The sequence below is a fragment of the Colletotrichum aenigma genome (genome assembly GCF_013390185.1).
Source record: "Colletotrichum aenigma strain Cg56 chromosome Unknown KSG_Cg56_contig07, whole genome shotgun sequence".
Classification (NCBI taxonomy): Eukaryota; Fungi; Ascomycota; class Sordariomycetes; order Glomerellales; family Glomerellaceae; genus Colletotrichum; species Colletotrichum aenigma.
In genome coordinates, this window is record NW_023500913.1 from 576,529 (window position 1) to 593,050 (window position 16,522).

A 16,522-nucleotide genomic window follows, 5' to 3' on the forward strand; every position below is an offset into this window, starting at 1 on the left:
GTCAGGAAGATATATTAAAACACTAAGAGTCACTTCCAGGAGCCCTTCAGGACGGCCAGAATTGAGGATTACCTCCCTCAGGTTGAAAGAAGTAATGTCCACCAAGCAGGGAGCTGAACACGCCCGAAACCCTAAACATACCTCGTCGACCTCATCGAACAGGTATCTGATTTCTCTGCTCTTCACCGCTTCACATCATCGTGGTATTCCACATTTAATTATCAGTTGTAGTCTATTGATGATCGCGGTGGAGGGTTGGCTATCACTCCGCATAGTCATTGGTCATCGGCTCTTACGCTTACGATTCGGAAGAGAAGAGATTAATTGGCGGGGTCTAGCATATCATTCAACTGGCCTCGTTAACAAACCATCCCTTTGACTACTACGCACATAGAATAAGCGCAAATAAGACACAAGAGCCATCGGAGAACAAGCCGCATATCATGAAGCCATCTCGGCATTTCATTAACCATATCTCATTACTCTAATAACACACCTCACCTCAAACTCTGCTGCATGCTGTCCTCCTCCGGTCCGGCAAGGAACACCCGTCCCTTAAGCTCCTCAACAACGCTATCTCTCATCCACCACTCCAAATCCTTCTCATCCGCAACCTTGGCCTTCTCCTTAGCGCCGATCTGCGCTCGGCGATCTGCCCACTCGAACAACATCTTCAACCCGCACAGACGCTCCCTGCTGGTCCCATCCATGCTCCTCTCCAGCACGAGTCGGGCGTCGACTGACGATCCGGAGCTCTCGCCCGCCGCGCCCTCTGTGCTGGCGCTGCGGTCCAGTACGGTGGCACGTTCCGCGTACGTCAGGTCGCGAAGGGCGTCGAGGTCGAAGAGCCATTCGAGAGGATCGCGCTTGCCGTTGTCCGTGACGTCTACCAAAGCATCTCTGCCCAGGGCTCGGAGAGTAGACGAGAAAGGAGCTTCCTGAGCAGGGCGACGACGAAGGTACAAGCTTTGGTTCTGTCTGAAGGCATCGATGAGTGCTGGGTTCTTCTCAAAGTCGATCTCGAGGTCCCAGAAGGCTGGGCCGGCATTCGTTCGGATGCTTGCGATTTCGGACAGGGGAGGCAGAAGGCAGGGCGTCTGTCTGACAACGGCGGCGTCGGAGTCTTCAGGGTCGCCTTTCTGTCGCTTGCGGCGGATTGAGATGGATGAAGAGATGGGCTGACCCGTCGCCACGTCCTTGGCGACCAGGCAGCGATTGTCAGTGGCCAGGACCCAGAAGTGGCGGAAGGCTTGGAGGTGGGAGCGGTTGTCCTGGACCGAGGTTGGAAAGACAGGGTAGAACGAGATCAAGAGGGACGCGATGGCCATATTGCTTGTGCCAAATGTTGCTGTGCCACAACCAAGGAAAAGAGATCCGATAGCAAGATGGGCGGCTAGGTGAGAGCCATACGGAGTTTCGGGGTCGTCTCGGCCGTGGAGGAGGCGGAGGCGGCGGAGTACGACAAGATCGCCCGTTCCTGCCATGACGATTGCTGCGGAGAGAGCAAGGACATCCTGGCACATGCGCGCGTTGGAGCGTGCAAGTTCTTCGTCGTATACGGGGGTTTCCTGCAAGCGACCGGTGCCAGGGATGCGGGAAATGCGGATAAAGTTGTCGAGGTAGTGGATGAGGAGGTCTCGGACCTTTGTGGACGCGCTGCCCGCATAACGCAGCGCGACGGAGAAGCAGAGGCCAGTAAGAATGCTGAAGAAAGGCAGGTCGGTGCTCTTCAGCTTAGAGATGCCTGTTAACTTGTGACGGACACGGAATGGTTTGGGTAAGCTGCCCAGTATCCAGTCGAATGTGGGCTCAATCTTGCTCCACATAATGAGGTTCTTGGCGACTGTGCGCAGGAGGAGGATGTCGGGGCGGATATAATCGAACTGAACGATGGAGTCTGGTACGTCAATCTTGCGAGCGACGATGTGGTCCTCGGACTTCATGAATATCAATGTCAGCGCCATTACTGCGCCAGCGGCTGCTCGATCTAGCACGTGAACCATTTCGACCTTCTTGGTGGCTGTAGCAATATTGATCAGACTTTCAGTGAGCCTCATGTCGTGCAGGCCCCTCAGGTCGTTGCCCTTGCCGAGATTAATGAGTCCCAATGCGAAGCCAGCAGAAAGCCGATAGCATTCGCTTCGCAAGGGCTCATCCTCATCTTCTTCGTCAACGTGCTCGATCTCAGACATCATGATCTCGCTCATGCGTCTGTGCTGACTGTTGCAGTATAGGAGACCTATTCCCATAATGCCCGTAGTCTGCGTGAGTGCCGATAGGTTAAGCTCCGCAGCCCCGCGAGGCAACATGCGCGTAACATGCACCGACAGTAAACGGGTAATGAGAGAATCCATGGTGCCTATGTAGGATGCGGCGAGACCAAGAAGAAGACCAACGGAGGTCATGGTATGTTTTGGAGTGAGATACTTGAAGGCAACCCATTTCGCGATGCCTTTCAGGTGGCCGTTCAGTCCCAAGGCCAACAAGAAGCCCGCATGACGATTACTAAGGTCTTGGCCTGGCTTGTTGTATAAGATCCATGAGGTGTCAATGCCCTTGGCCTGTGGTGAAATGGCCAGACCAGCTGCGACTCCTTGGTGGAAAAAGCCCCAGCAGACCTTCTCTTCAGTGAACATCGACTTGTCTACACCAACAGTAACGTTGGTGGGGCGAACAATGCAGTTGAGGTTGAAGCCCCCAACGTGAGTCTTTTGGGTGAGCAGCGGGTATCGCAGGCTGTAGTACAACAGAGCGCGGCCTGCCGGGATGGCCAGGGTGCCGGTGGCGATCCTCGAAACGAGCTCCTTCTGTTTTTCCAGGTATTCGCTCTCAGACCAGTTGGGCCTGGTTTCAAGACGGACGACACGGGCTCTGTGTGTTGATAGGAGCTCCTGTGCTTCATTGAGACGGCGGTCTTCTTTGAAGAGGGCTCGAATGACTGCTTGGCGTTCGGTGCCCTCTCCTTCATCAAAGCCGGTGTTGTTGTACTCCTCAACGCTCTGGCAAATAGTTCGGTAATCCCAAGACGCGGTATGAGTGGGTGTCTGTGACTGGTTAGATCATGGATGCTGAAAGGGCATGCAATACTCACAAGAATGCTGGCACTGCTTTTGTCTAGCTTCTTGCTAGGAGCCAAAATCATACTGACATCCCCGCGATTGACGAGTTCAAGTAGGTCTTTGGGCCATGAAGGCGGCGGCCGAGCCTGACATCTAGCGATCGAATCTTTCAGAGGTGTAAGAACAGCTTCTGGGAGAGTCTCCAGCACCCGGCTGTCTATGCCGGCCGAGTGCATGGCTTCGACAATGCCAACGGAGTTGGTCTTTGGGGTTAGTTTCTCGAAAAGACGCTTGAACATGAGTGTTCTAGGGGTTATTGATGCCCATCTGGAGTCCTTGAGCGAGTCTTGCTCTGGCTTGGAGGTCTGGGAGTGATAAAGGTTGGCTAAGGTGAGGAAAGGATGATATTGGCCTGTGGAGAAGCAAGTCTGGATCCAGTGGAAGATGTCGAAGTCGACGCCTGATGGTTGCGTAAGGGGGACTTCAAGGTGAAGCTCTGTTACGGGTTAGCGAGTGTTCTCTCGTGATTGAAATGGACCAACCTGTGTCGTAGCGAGGCTCCAGTTCCTCCTGAATGCCCAGCTCGTACATGTCCACGAAATCTTGCCACCCAAGCCATCGCGCAATCTGTCCCATGACGACTCTCAACTGGGTAGTTCCCGGAGACGCGTATTCTGGGGTCATGATCTCTAGCTTCTGCTCCTCAAGCAAGACATGAAGCGCCACGAAGATGTTCCAGGCAGCATTGCCGCGGTTCTCGGCACTCCGTTGCATTCCCGTAGGAAGGTAACCGTTTGCGCCAACGGCCTTTTCTCCCAACGTGGAGGACAGATAGCCTCTGGCATACTGGATATGGGTAGACATAAACTTGGACTCCCTTAGACTAGGGTTGGGTGTCTCCAGATCGTCGTCGAATTCCTTGTCAAGGGTCCACGCCCAGCCGCCAGTCTGCTGCCAGCTCGGACATCCCAGAGCGTTCGGTGTCTCATGGAGCTGTAGCGTGTTCCAGTCCTCGAGGCTCTGTATTGACCCAAAAGAGCCTGAATGCTGCCGGCGCTTGCTTCTTGATGATTTCGTCGGGGACGGGTGCTTCGAGTCGGATTTGCCAAGGGCAAGATAAATGGCTAGCAGCTGGATAACGAGTGCAGACCATTCAGCATCGGCGACGTCAAAGTCCTCGCATCTTAGCCATATCATGACGTGCCACCAGCCAGGGAACATCTTCTCGGCATGAGATGCTGGGAGAATGCTGCGACAAGCATCCAACACTTTGCGGACCAGCGAATTATGGGGTTGAAGCTGGATCTGGATCTGATGATGTCTATCTTCGCCGTCGACCATATCAACGATGCCTTTGGCTTTGGAATACCGAAGGCCACCGACATTACCGTTAGCAACCTCGATGACTTCAGATTTGCGATGGCGGACATCTCGGTCCACCACGCGGCCACGATAGTGAAGACTTCTGACGTTCTCCAAGGACATGAGGGGCAGGTTGATTGGGGTGATCTGACTCCATGGTGCTTGTATGCTGAGCTCTCGACGACCCTCGTGTCCTTCTGACAGAATGAGGATGACGGAGATGTCTCCATCGGTCACTTTGCAAGAGTCCACCACATGATGTGCTCGTCGGAGAGCGCCGCACGACAGCCGAACAGGATCTTCAGACGAGGTGGCACTTTTTCCAGGCTTTGGCGGCACCAGGAATCGCGGCCCTCGCTGCAAGTCAATCGTCAGAAGCTGCAGTCTCTTGTCGAGCGAGTCCTGGATTCCAATTAACAGTTCACCGCGAAGAGGGTCGTCGACTGCAAACTGCGGCGCGGTCAAGATGAAAACCTTGCAATGGCCGCGTGCAGGCTGCTTGGACAATGAGTAGCGGACGTTGGTGTTGTCCAAGGAGATGGTCTGAATCTTGGTGAACATGACCTCTTCAGTCAGCCCATCAAAGACGTGATCATCCAGTCCCATATTGTGGAAACCCTCAAAGTCGCCACCGGCTCGAAGCTCCTCCAACACGCCATCGATCGGGGCCTCCAACAGACTCCCCAAACTAGGGTGGATGGTCTGATTGTGGTTGAAGGAACCGTAGCCACCACTAAGTCTAGGTCCTTGACTACCCTTGGATCCCCCGAGCGCTGGCTGGTCAGCAAAGACGGATCGATCTTGGGAGGCAGAGAGATCGGCGCGGGCCAGCATGGAGCTAACGCGGCGAGATTGCCGTCTGGTTGCACCCGTTTCCTTCTCCAGATCCAGCGAAGACACCAAGTCGAGCGGCTTTTCGACCTTTTCGAGCTTCTCCACCTTTTCGCTCTTTCTTGAGCGTTTGCCGGGCAAGGGAGCGCCGAAGCTTTCACGGAAGTTGGTCTGGACCGGGGTTGACGCGCCGCTGGCGAAGTTGGGCTGCATGGAACTACGACGTCGCTCGGCTCGACTCTTGTCCTTCTTAAGGCGGCCAATGAATGGGTCCTGGTTCTTGATGTATGCTAACCTCCACACGGCATACGTGCTGGCTTCGCGGTTGATGGTGACGGCAAGAATCAACGGCTCCGTGGCCTTCGTTTTGGGGGCCCCTGGGTGTTTGATCTCTTCGATGTGCAAAATCTCCTCCGCGGGGTCGAGAAAGTAGGGTGACTTAGGCGTGCTCTTCCTCCTCGTCTCCCGAGTGCCAGCTTCAGGTCGTGTGACGACAAGTCCCAGGTCTTGCAAGGGGTCCATCAGAGAAACCAGCCGCGGCCAGTGGGAATCTGGCTGGTCCAGCAACGGCTCCCACATATTTCCCAACGTAGACCCCAGCCTCAGAGGTAAAGACTTGGGCTTGTTCAGGCCGTCGACGGAGAAGGCGGTATGGTGTGAGCTTCGAGGGGAGGTGACGGTGATCTGCGAGGAGACGAAGGAGTTTGGCGGCACTTTCGGGAACTTGAGAGACGCGGGGGCTGTGTTGTCGCTTCGTTGTTTTCGCTGTATGATGACTCCCTGAGGAGCGGCGCAGGCGGCCTCGACTTCGAACGGCATGTGCACGACATGGCTGGTACCGGAGAGGAAGTAGACATGGGCCTGTGTGCGGAGGATAACGACTAGTGCTCGAGACAAGCGACGGGGGGCGTCTTTGGTGTCGGTCGATGGGGTCTGCTTCGCATTCTTCTTCCTACTGTAGTCGGAGGTGGGAAAGGAGGCAAGCAATGCCTGCGTGATGGGTTCTTTATCGAGGGCGAAATTGTATGACTTGCGGAAGACGCCGCCGCGGCTCCAAACAACGCAGTCCTTGGTCACCAAAAGCTCGTCCTCAACTTCGCCTCCATCATCGTACTCGTCGTGGTCTGGGTCGGTGGTGACTTCCCAGGTGTATGTCGTCGGCGGGGCATCTTCGTGGATGGTGTGTTGGAGGCCGCTTGGCTGATGCAGCCCCAGGGACTTGACCGACGCCATTGGGCTCCCTCATGCGCGCGGGAAGCGGAGAAGACTGGCTTGTCAGAGTGTCTCGGTGTGTGCGGTGTATGTTGAGTGTCGACTCGCCATCCCAGCAGCGGGCTGCCGTCGTGGTCGAGGTTATGGTGTTTGGGCGGTCGACAGCACCTATGTTGATTCGTTTTTTGGAGTCGCGCTTTTGGCAGCCAGACGCGAGAGCTGTGCTCCCGCTGCAGCGCTCAACAGCCAGGTCCAGTCCACTAAACTTTGGGTTGGACAGTGGGGGAGGGGCATCTCACCCTGCGACTGTGATTGGAGCGCTGCCGCCTTGCACTCCGCTGTGTGCAACGACAGACGCTCGGAGCACATTTTCCTCAGCAGCTCCCTCGCAGCTCTCGGTACGTACCGAATGCACGCCTCGTGACGTAGCGGGACCGGCGCATTGCACCTGGTCTGGTACCTTTAACTCACCGAACTTGCAGCTTAGCTTCGGTAGCTTAGGTTGCTCCCGTCTGCTGTCTCCTTTGCTTCAGCCTACCTTCTCATCCACCGAACCGACCTCCCTCATTCAACCTCGCCCGCGAGACGACAGCGCTGCCTAATCGATCGTCGGCTAGCCATGCGATTGTCCATGCCGACGGCATCATTGGCACAATGACGGACGCTTCACCAGAGCCAGCCCCAGTCGAGGCCCAAACGAAGCCCGTCGTCGAGGACTCCGGCTCCGAATCCGAGCGCGACATCTCCAGCCCGTCTTCCGAATCACCGAGTGCGGCGCAGAAGGGCAAGGCACCCGACGTCTCAGAGGAGACCACGCCTGCAGATGTAGCGGGGCAAAAGGCGGAGAAGAAGGCCGAGGTCCACGAGGCCGAAGATGATGATGATGAAGACGAGGACGAGGACGAAGATGAGGATGATGATGACGACGACGATGATGATGATGAAGACGAAGAGCCGAGGCTCAAATACGCCAGATTGACCCAGCATCTGGCCCCCATCTATCGTAATGGCGACGCGACCAGCGCATTCCTTGTAGCCGGAGACAAGATGGTATGCACCTGTGCACGCCTTACACTTCATGCTAGCTGACAATGTCCGCGTAGATTATTGGAACGCATAATGGCGTTATCGTAGGTGTTTCTTCTCCATCCTCATGACGTCTGCTTACAAGTTCTAGCACGTAATTCAATTGCCCATGTTCCAGTCTCTTCGAGTTTACAAGACCTTCTCCGCCTCCGTCACGAGCATTTCGATATCACCGAATCCTCCACCGCTTCCAACGGCCCGTGCAGAAGCTGTCCAGAGACTTGCTCAAGAAGCCGCCGAAAGTGTCGCCAGGAGGCCCTCGACGCAGCAATCGGGGTCGCCAGCAGCTTCTCGTAGACCAAGGGAGCCGACGCCCATCCCGAACACGCCCTCCAACAACATCCACGTTGCGACGTCGTCCATGGACGGAAATGTCTGCGTTTTTTCCCTGACCGATCCTAAGGACACCCAGCTGCGCAACTTCGCCCGGCCCCTTCAGGGGGTGGCCCTCTCCCCCGACTTCAAGAACGATCGGACATACCTCTCAGGTGGTTTGGCTGGCCAGCTTATCCTGACAGTTGGAGGATCACCTGGACGGAGTACATCCACCACTGTGGGTACCGCTGCGGCCACAGCGTCTGGATGGCTTGGCAGTATGGGGTTGGGTGCGAACACTGGCAAGGATACTATTCTGCATTCCGGCGAAGGCACCATCAGCGCGATCAAGTGGTCTCTATCGGGCAAATATGTCGTGTGGCTGAACGAACATGGAGTCAAGATCATGCGCTCAAAGCTCCATCTGGATAGCGGAGACTCTGAGGATGCGTGGAAGCGTATTGGGCATATTGACCGCCCGCAGACCGACGAGTGGGAAGCAATGGCGAGCGCATGGAAAGGCCGTGCCGAGTGGATTGACGAACAGGCCGTCGAAACAGATGAGACCGAAGTCGTCCAGACCGACGTCGTCGGCACTCCTACAACCGAGAGTTCGAAGCCCCTGGCCACCTCGCATTATAAGAAAATCGAAAGGCTTGTTGTTGGATGGGGAGGTACGATATGGATTATCCATGTGCACCCCGGCAGCCCTGCGACGGGTAAACGTGGGAGTGAAAAGACGATTGGTCGTGCCGAGATCGCCAAACAGTGAGTGCATTATGGTGCTCTTGAAGGATTTTGGCTAACGCGACGCAGCCTCCGAATGGATTGCATCATTTCTGGAATTTCGTTATATACCCAAAACCTCCTCCTTGTATTAGCATATGTTCTACCAGACGACGACGAAGATAGCGATGACGAAACGCAGCTGGCAAAGGGCCACAAATCAAAGCCTTCCACGACCTCGACAAGCAGCGAGCCTTCCGGGGGTAGAAGGCGTCGGCAAAACCATCTGCCGCCGGAGCTCAGATTGATCGATCTCACATCGCAAGCTGAAGTCGATAAAGATGGCCTCAGCGTGAGTCGATACGAGAGTCTCACGTCCGGCGACTACCACTTGGGTGTGCTTCCAGCTCAGAATGCCGCCTCGGCTGTCTCTGCATCAAAAGGAGCCCTAGACACCATTGCTGGTATTGGTTCAGACATGTGGAATGCCGCCACCAATCCGAGGGCCCTCTTTAGTTCTGGCGCCAGTATCAAGAGCAAGAATAGCGGGGATGATGTGTCCAGCACTCAGGTCCCGAGCATGGCCGCAGGCCCCCGCAGACCGGCTCAGCAAACAGTGCATCCGAATCTGATCAAGCCCGGAGTCAAGGTCTTCATCCACAGTCCGTTTGACTTCATTCTGGCCACAAAACGCGATCTTGGGGACCATCTCGGGTGGCTGCTCGAACATCAAGAATACCAGAAGGCCTGGGAGCTTCTTGATGAGCACCCAGAGATTATGGCTGCACCCCCTGAAAACCTGCATGAGCTAGTCCCGACGACGCCAGATAGGAAGTCGGCGAGCCAGGATGAATTACTGGACGATGGATCATCGGTCATGGGGTCAGTGGGTTGGGCTAAGAATCCAAACTCTTCCGCTCAGAAGGAAAAGCGACGGATCGGCGAGCTTTGGATACGGGAGCTTATCGAAGCAGGCAACTGGTCCGAAGCCGGTCGCGTCTGCGGCAAGGTCCTTGGATCATCCGAGAGGTGGGAGAAATGGGTCTGGACATTTGCCGGTGCCGACAAGTTTGACGAGATTACCAACTACATCCCGTCCGAGCCCATGTACCCGCCGATTCCGCGCACCATCTACGAAGTCATTCTGAATCACTACATTCAGGCAGACAAGCTGCGATTTAGAGAACTGCTGGATCGATGGTCGACAGACCTCTTTGACATCAAGATTGTCACCACAGCGTTGGAAAACCAACTCAAGTACCGCGATGTGCGCGAGGACAGCATTGAGGGTGGTGAGAGGGGTCGTGACTGGAAGATTGTTGTGGAATCATTGGCACGCTTACATGAGGCAAATGGCCGATTCCGAGAATCGCTGAAGTGCTACATCAAGCTTCAAGACGCTGACTCTGCATTCCGGCTCATTCGCGACAACCATCTTGCGGAGGCCGTTGCAGACGACATCCCCAGCTTCATCGGCTTGCGGGTTCCACAAAACCGAGAGCTCATGCGAGAACCCGACTTTGAAGCGGCCACGGCTGAAGCGATAACACTGCTTGTTGACGAAGCCCAGCACGGACTGGTCAAGCCTTCCGTGGTTGTGTCGCAGCTTCTTGAGAAGGACCTGAAGCTGTATCTCTTTTTCTATTTGCGTGGCCTGTACAAGGGCGAAGGCATCGAGGAGCATTCAGGCGAGAACCGCGACAGGATTCTGATGGACAGTCAGTCGCTCGTTGATGAGTTTGCGGACTTGACCGTTCAGCTGTTTGCCAAGTACGACCAGTCCCTGCTGATGAGCTTTTTGCGGTCGTCGACTTCATACACGTTTGAAAAGGTAAGCAAGATGCCCTCTGCTCTCCTGTTTAATACTAACAACCGCAGGCGGTACAAGAGTGCGAGAAGTACAAGTACGACGATGAACTGGTGCACCTCTACTCCAAGACGGGCCAGATGAAGCGTGCACTCTACCTCATCATTGACCGACTCAAAGACGTCAAGAAGGCCATCGACTTTGCCAAACTGCAGGACGACCCGGACCTGTGGGAGGACCTTTTGGACTATAGCATGGACAAGCCGAGCTTCATTCGCGGTCTTCTCGAGGAAGTCGGCACGGCCATCAACCCCATCAAACTCGTCCGACGCATCCCGGAAGGGCTCGAGATTGAGGGTCTTCGCGAAGGCCTGAAGCACATTATGAAGGAGCACGAAATCCAGCACAGCATCAGCTCTGGCGTGGCAAAGGTGCTCCGCAGCGAAGTCGCCGCCGCCCAGAACGAACTGCGGCAAGGTCAGCGCAAGGGTATTAAGTTCGAGGTCGTCATTCAATCCACGCAGCATGTCGACGTCCAAGTCCGAGACGTTGTTCCTGCGCCGGTCAGTGCTGAGGACGTCGAAGAGAACTTTCTCCAGACGAAGACAGAGCAGCCGGGCCACACGCACGAAGCGCCGAAACCGGGCCACTGCGCGCAATGCCGTGAGTCTTTCACGGAGTACGAGATGGAGACGCTGGTTGGCTTCGCATGCGGCCACGTGTTCCACCTCTCGCACCTCCTCGAGGTACTCTACCCGGGCAGGAAGTTGGACAACGACTACGGACTCAGCAGCGAGGAATCGATTCGCAGTGGATACAGGGTAGGAAGCAAGGTTACGCACGCGCGGTTGTTGAAGGATCGTATTAGGGAGGGATGTCCTGTCTGCACGCACCGGAGCGCGGACGTGCCCGCGTAGGCTATGGGTGTTGTAATTATAGCGAGCTGAAAGCATACGGCGGGATAGACTGTCCATTTCAAGTCATTGATCCTACCTACCGTACATCGTGATTGTCCTACCATCATCTGCATCTCCTTAGGTAGGTAACACATGTGGGCCCCGCGCACGGGCCGCAGCGGCAGATCAGCGCCTCGGCCCCCGATTCGCCCCTCCCCCACGTGCCGCGCCGCGCCTGAACGACATGCCATCCCATCCCGCCTCCTCTCCGCTCCGGAGGACGTCGCGGCGAGAAACCCATGCATTCCGCGACGTTCGGCAAGGGAAAACGGTATGGAATCCTGGGGTACCTCCCGGAGCAGGGCTCAAAGGAGGCCGAGCTGTAACTTCTCCCCCCATCCCACCCCTTCTTTCCTCGATTGTCACTAACAGTCGCCAGATACGCCCTAAACGCAAGCACCTCCCCGCTCCTCCTCCTCCCCCCCGAGATCCGCAACAAAATCTACGCCCTCCTCCTCGCGCACCGGCGCATCCACGTCCTGCACGCCCCGCGCGCCCACCCGCCCAAGTTCCACTGCCTCACGCTCCGCGCGTCCGCGAACCCGTGGACGCATAAGCGGCGGCATGTGCTGTCGCGGGGCATGACGCTGTTGGCGGGGGTGTGCAGACAGCTATACCGCGAGACGGACCTGATTCCATATAGGGAGTGTGTGTGGAGCTGGGGGAGTGTGGCGGTTATGGAGCGGTTTCTGGTTGCGGAACGGAGGCTGGGGTGGGTGCAGCGACGGGTGTTGAGGGAGGTTTGTGTGAAAGGGCGTGGAGGGGCGTGGAAACGGTGTCGGGGGGTGTTGGCGGGGTTGGAGGTTGTGTGGTTTTGGGAGGGGGAGGGGTGGGGGGTTGAGGTTGTTGAGAGGAGGGGAGCGGAGGGGGAGGGGAGGCCGAATTGAGATATGACGTCCGAATGAAGATGAAGAATACACGACGTATACGAGAAGGTTGAACGGCATGATTACTGCGGACCGCTCGATATAGGGTTGACGCGAAAAGGGGACACGCTGAGCTGGAGTTGGTTGATACGGCAGATATCTAGTCCATCGTGTGATTGCGCGTCGGATCCAGTTTGAGCTGTGGCTTCGGGAAATAGGAAGTTAGATCATGGTCCCTTGATCCTCGAGCCGATCCATCAACGATCCAGGCACACGATCAAAGCGCTGAGAAAACACATCGCCTCCCATGAAGACAGCTCTCCACCATCAAAACGTCATACAGATGTCGTGTCCTACTCAAGTGCAGTGAGGCGGCAAGTCCTCTTTCAGCACACTTACGCGTCCCCGCCCAGTCCTCCACAGTATCAACATCAAGTACAAATCCTCTACGTTTTGTATCGCTGCTCAGATCTTCAGGCAGCCTCATGTCAGCGCCATTAGACGCCTAGCATCAAGAATCATCGTCACCAAGAAAGTCAGTTGAAAGCCGCCGTAGACGTGGTAGAAGGTTCAGGCAGCAGCCACCGAGCGTAGGCTGATGACTAGGTCAGAACACATAAGCGTACAGGGTATACTTTACGTACGGAAAAGACACATTGGCATCTACAATGTGTGCTGTGGCTGTCAACTCAGCTTTACCCGCGTCGATGGATGACTGATAATCAGCTACGTATCGTACTCACACATAATTTACGACATTCATAATAGTACACGTCCGTGAAGCTGGAGACTGAACACTAGCAGAACATCAGACTGGCGGTACCTGTCAGCTCTCACCATATGAAGATGCCAATTATTTGCAATGATCAACGAGCCATGTATTCATCTAGACTCTGAACCCAGTTTTGCCACCATGCAAAACGCCCGACAAAGAAAATATCCCAAGATGTCTATTCATACACGACGTAAAAGTCTCCCGATATCCTCCGCCACATTACAGCCTCACAGCTTCATACCCAACGCCTTGTGCACGCGCATGCTCTGCCTGATGCTGAGATCCAGCATGATCTCCTCAGAGCCACCAGGGATAGCGTAGGCACGGACGTCACGGTACAAGCGCTCGACCTTGCCACCCTGGCCGCCGCGGGAGTACGACAGACCACCGAAGATCTGGGACGCCTCACGCGCGCAGAACTCAAAGGTGACGGTGGACTGGGCCTTGAGGGAGGCAATAGCACCGCCGAGCTTGAGCATGGCCTCGGTCTCGCCCATCTTCTCGCACTGGAAGACGACGTTCTCGAGCCAGTTGTAGGAGGCCTCGATCTGGCGCGCCATGTGGGCGAGCTTGAGGCGGATGACGGGGTGCTCGATGAGCTTCTTGCCGAATGTGCGGCGCTTGTTGGCGTACTTGACGGACTCCTCGTAGCAGACGCGGGAGAAGCGGAGGCACTGAATGATGATGCCGATACGCTCGTGGTTGAAGTTGGTCATGATAACTGCGATTGTTAGCTTGGTTCGCTGTTGCAAATGTGATGGATAACATACCTCTGAAACCCTGGTTCTTCTTGCCGAGGAGGTTCTCGACGGGGACCTTGACATCCTCGAATGTGATGTAGGTGGTGCCGGAAGACCAGACACCCTGGCAGTCCATACGTCTCGTCGTGACACCGGGGCCTCTCTCGATGAGCAGCAGGCTGACGCCGTTCATGCCGGGGCCGCCAGTGCGGACGGCGGTGGTGAAATAGTCACACCAGATACCGTTGGTAATCCACTTCTTCTCGCCGTTGACGATGAAGTGCTTGCCGTCCTCGCTCAACTTGGCCTCGCAAGTCAGGTTGGCAACGTCAGAACCGGCATCGGGCTCGGTGATGGCCAAGCAGATGCGCTTGTCACCATTGAGGATGCCAGGCAGAATGCGGTCGACCAGAGACTTCTGACCAAACTTGACGAGCGGCGGGCATCCAATACCGAAACCACCGATGACGTTCCAGACGAAACCACCAGAGGCGGAGCGGGAAAGCTCATCGGTCAGGAGCATCTCGTGGAAGAGATCCCAGTTGTCGGGGTGTACGGAGGCGACGGTGTTCTTGGTGTACTGGGTAGGGTAGTGGACACCCAGCAGACCAGCCAAGTAACCGCGCTCACCCATCTGCTTGTAGATCGCGGGGTCGACCTCCTTCTTCTCATCCCACTCGGTAACGTAGGGCTCGATGTTGTTGGTCATCCACTCGCGGACCTCGGCACGGAGAGCGGCGTGCGTCTCGTTGAAGTAGGGGGAGTGGTGCTTCACGGTGTCAGTCAGAACACGCCATGCAAAACTCTGGAAGCCGACTTACTGCGTGGTACCAGGCCGGGTCGGCGTAGGGGATCATGTCGCCAAAGGGGTCCAAAGGCTCCGACTCCTCAGTCTTGGCAATGACCTTCTTCTCGGCCTTCTTGGTAGGCATGGGAGCGGCGGCGGCGGCATCGGGCTGGGCGGCCTTGGGCTTGGAGTCGAGGGAGCCGACCTGCAGCTTGGCCTGGTACTTCTTCAGGATGCCCTCGTTGTGGTACTTCCAGAACTGCTTGGAGGCATCCTTGCCGGCAACGCGCTGGAGGATCTTCTTGCCACCTGTGAACCGGTTAGCTGACGCCGCACACGATGTAGCATGGACGGCAGAACGCACCAGGGTGGTCATCCTGGAACTTTGTGAGGTCGTAGACATCGCCGTCGACGATGATGAACAAGTCCTCGGGCTTGTTGTGCGACGCGACGTCGCTGGTTGAGAAGGTCTTGGACATGGTTGCGATGCGAGGGGAGCTGTCGTCGGATGATGGGATTGATGGGTATCTGGACAAGTAGGGAAGAGAGACAAGGTTCCTTTCAAGACAGACGAGGGGGGGACTGTGATGTTTAAAGACAATGGCGTCGAGTCGTGCGTGGCACAGGGGACAAAGTGTTAAAGAACGAGTCGCGACGGCCACGGTCGGCAATGAGGATGGGCTTTGGGGGTGGTCAAGGCGATCACATGCTTGCGGTAAAGCTTCCGCCGTGGACGTCCATCAGTGCCTTAGTAGTAGTAATGTACTAAGGATGCTGGACCTCAGGACTCAGGAGCGGAGACAGCCGCACCCAGTTCCAATGCAGCTCCCTCATGGCATCGGCAGAAGGAGAGGTACCTCCGCACCCGTACGATGCGGGGGAGTACATGGCGCCATGTCGTATACAGGCACAATGTCCGCCGTGCAGTGGCACCCCGTGGCCCCCACAATCTTTGCGACGCTCTGCAGCATGGAAACGCTGGTCTCGGGGCAGCGAGTGTGGGGAAACCTGCTGAACCATTCCTCGGTCAGTCGCTAATTGCTCTGTTCTCAGTGGCGGACGCGTTCCGCCTGCTTTAGCACCATCACTGGTGAGCATCCGGAGGCTGGGGCCTTTCTTTCGCTGGTGCAGACAGATAGCCTTCCGCTATCCCCGTGTTGTCGACTGGTTTTGGCGCTAAGCGTGTCATGTGCACCTGTTTCCTGCACCTGTCTGACCAGTCAGTGCCCCCATTGATTGAATTTCTCGTTGCGTTGGCCGTTCCTTTGGGGGTTGCGTTGCGTCCGGGGGCGTCGCATGTGATTCTTTTCTCTGTTTCGGGAACGTCGCTTGCTGATGTCACCGACCTGCTGTTTCCAAAAGTGGCCCTGGACCTCGGCATCTTTTTTGGGAGCAACCTCTTGGCCAATGAGCAGCGCGGGGTTGGTCATGAGGACCCACTTTACCCCCGTCCCGCTGTTTTGCTGCCTGTGGCACGGCGACGCGCTCCTGGAACGGTAAGGACGCACACCGATGGTGAGGCATGCACCCCGAGTCAAGCACATGATGCCCAGTCAACCACGGAAGAAAAGGATAAACCCCATGGGCAGAACAGAGATTAGGGTAGCATGCCGACAGATTACCCCGTATAAAGCACGTGGGCGGTCTGGAGTAGCCGGTGATTGATGAAGACAGCCGGGAGGTTGGATCTTGACCGTCGATTGATGGACTCCGGCCGTTTGAGGTCTCGACCCCCGTAGCCGGCAACCAGCGCCGCCACCCGGCCGACACATCGTCCGGTCTCTTACCAACCTCATGTGTGGCTGTCATGGACGCCATCATCGATTGAATAGCATCCGCTCCAATGTGATAGCCCGTTTCCTCCCAATCACCCGCCACCCATTTGCCACTGTATGCTTTCGAAGGAAGAGGGATTGGGGCACCTGTGGTCTAATCCCAATTGCCTTATGTTTTTTTTCAGGCTTGAGGCTTGCTAGCGACGGGATGATATGTTAGCTCTG

General features: G+C 56.2%; 4 protein-coding genes across 4 annotated transcripts; 2 read left to right on the forward strand and 2 right to left on the reverse strand.

The window, feature by feature from the left end:
• Window positions 1-497: 497 nt before the first annotated feature.
• On the reverse strand, window positions 498-6,485 carry bimE (Negative regulator of mitosis; the record flags this gene model as incomplete). Its single annotated transcript, XM_037325668.1, has 3 exons — window positions 498-3,044; window positions 3,092-3,555; window positions 3,602-6,485. The coding sequence occupies 3 exons, from the start codon at window positions 6,483-6,485 to the stop codon at window positions 498-500; spliced, it is 5,895 nt and encodes a 1,964-aa protein (XP_037175596.1).
• A 633-nt stretch (window positions 6,486-7,118) lies between these two features.
• On the forward strand, window positions 7,119-11,315 carry CGCA056_v010422 (Vacuolar protein sorting-associated protein 41-like protein; the record flags this gene model as incomplete). The annotated part of the gene is made up of 5 exons (XM_037325669.1): window positions 7,119-7,514; window positions 7,568-7,594; window positions 7,642-8,633; window positions 8,682-10,422; window positions 10,470-11,315. 5 exons carry the CDS (start codon window positions 7,119-7,121, stop codon window positions 11,313-11,315), a joined length of 4,002 nt encoding a protein of 1,333 aa, XP_037175597.1.
• Window positions 11,316-11,593: 278 nt separating this feature from the next.
• Window positions 11,594-12,764, forward strand: CGCA056_v010423 (uncharacterized protein; the record flags this gene model as incomplete). The annotated part of the gene is made up of 3 exons (XM_037325670.1): window positions 11,594-11,676; window positions 11,734-12,002; window positions 12,634-12,764. 3 exons carry the CDS (start codon window positions 11,594-11,596, stop codon window positions 12,762-12,764), a joined length of 483 nt encoding a protein of 160 aa, XP_037175598.1.
• Window positions 12,765-13,222: 458 nt separating this feature from the next.
• apdG-0 (Acyl-CoA dehydrogenase apdG) lies at window positions 13,223-15,001 on the reverse strand (the record flags this gene model as incomplete). The annotated part of the gene is made up of 4 exons (XM_037325671.1): window positions 13,223-13,716; window positions 13,766-14,504; window positions 14,557-14,831; window positions 14,887-15,001. 4 exons carry the CDS (start codon window positions 14,999-15,001, stop codon window positions 13,223-13,225), a joined length of 1,623 nt encoding a protein of 540 aa, XP_037175593.1.
• Window positions 15,002-16,522: the final 1,521 nt, after the last annotated feature.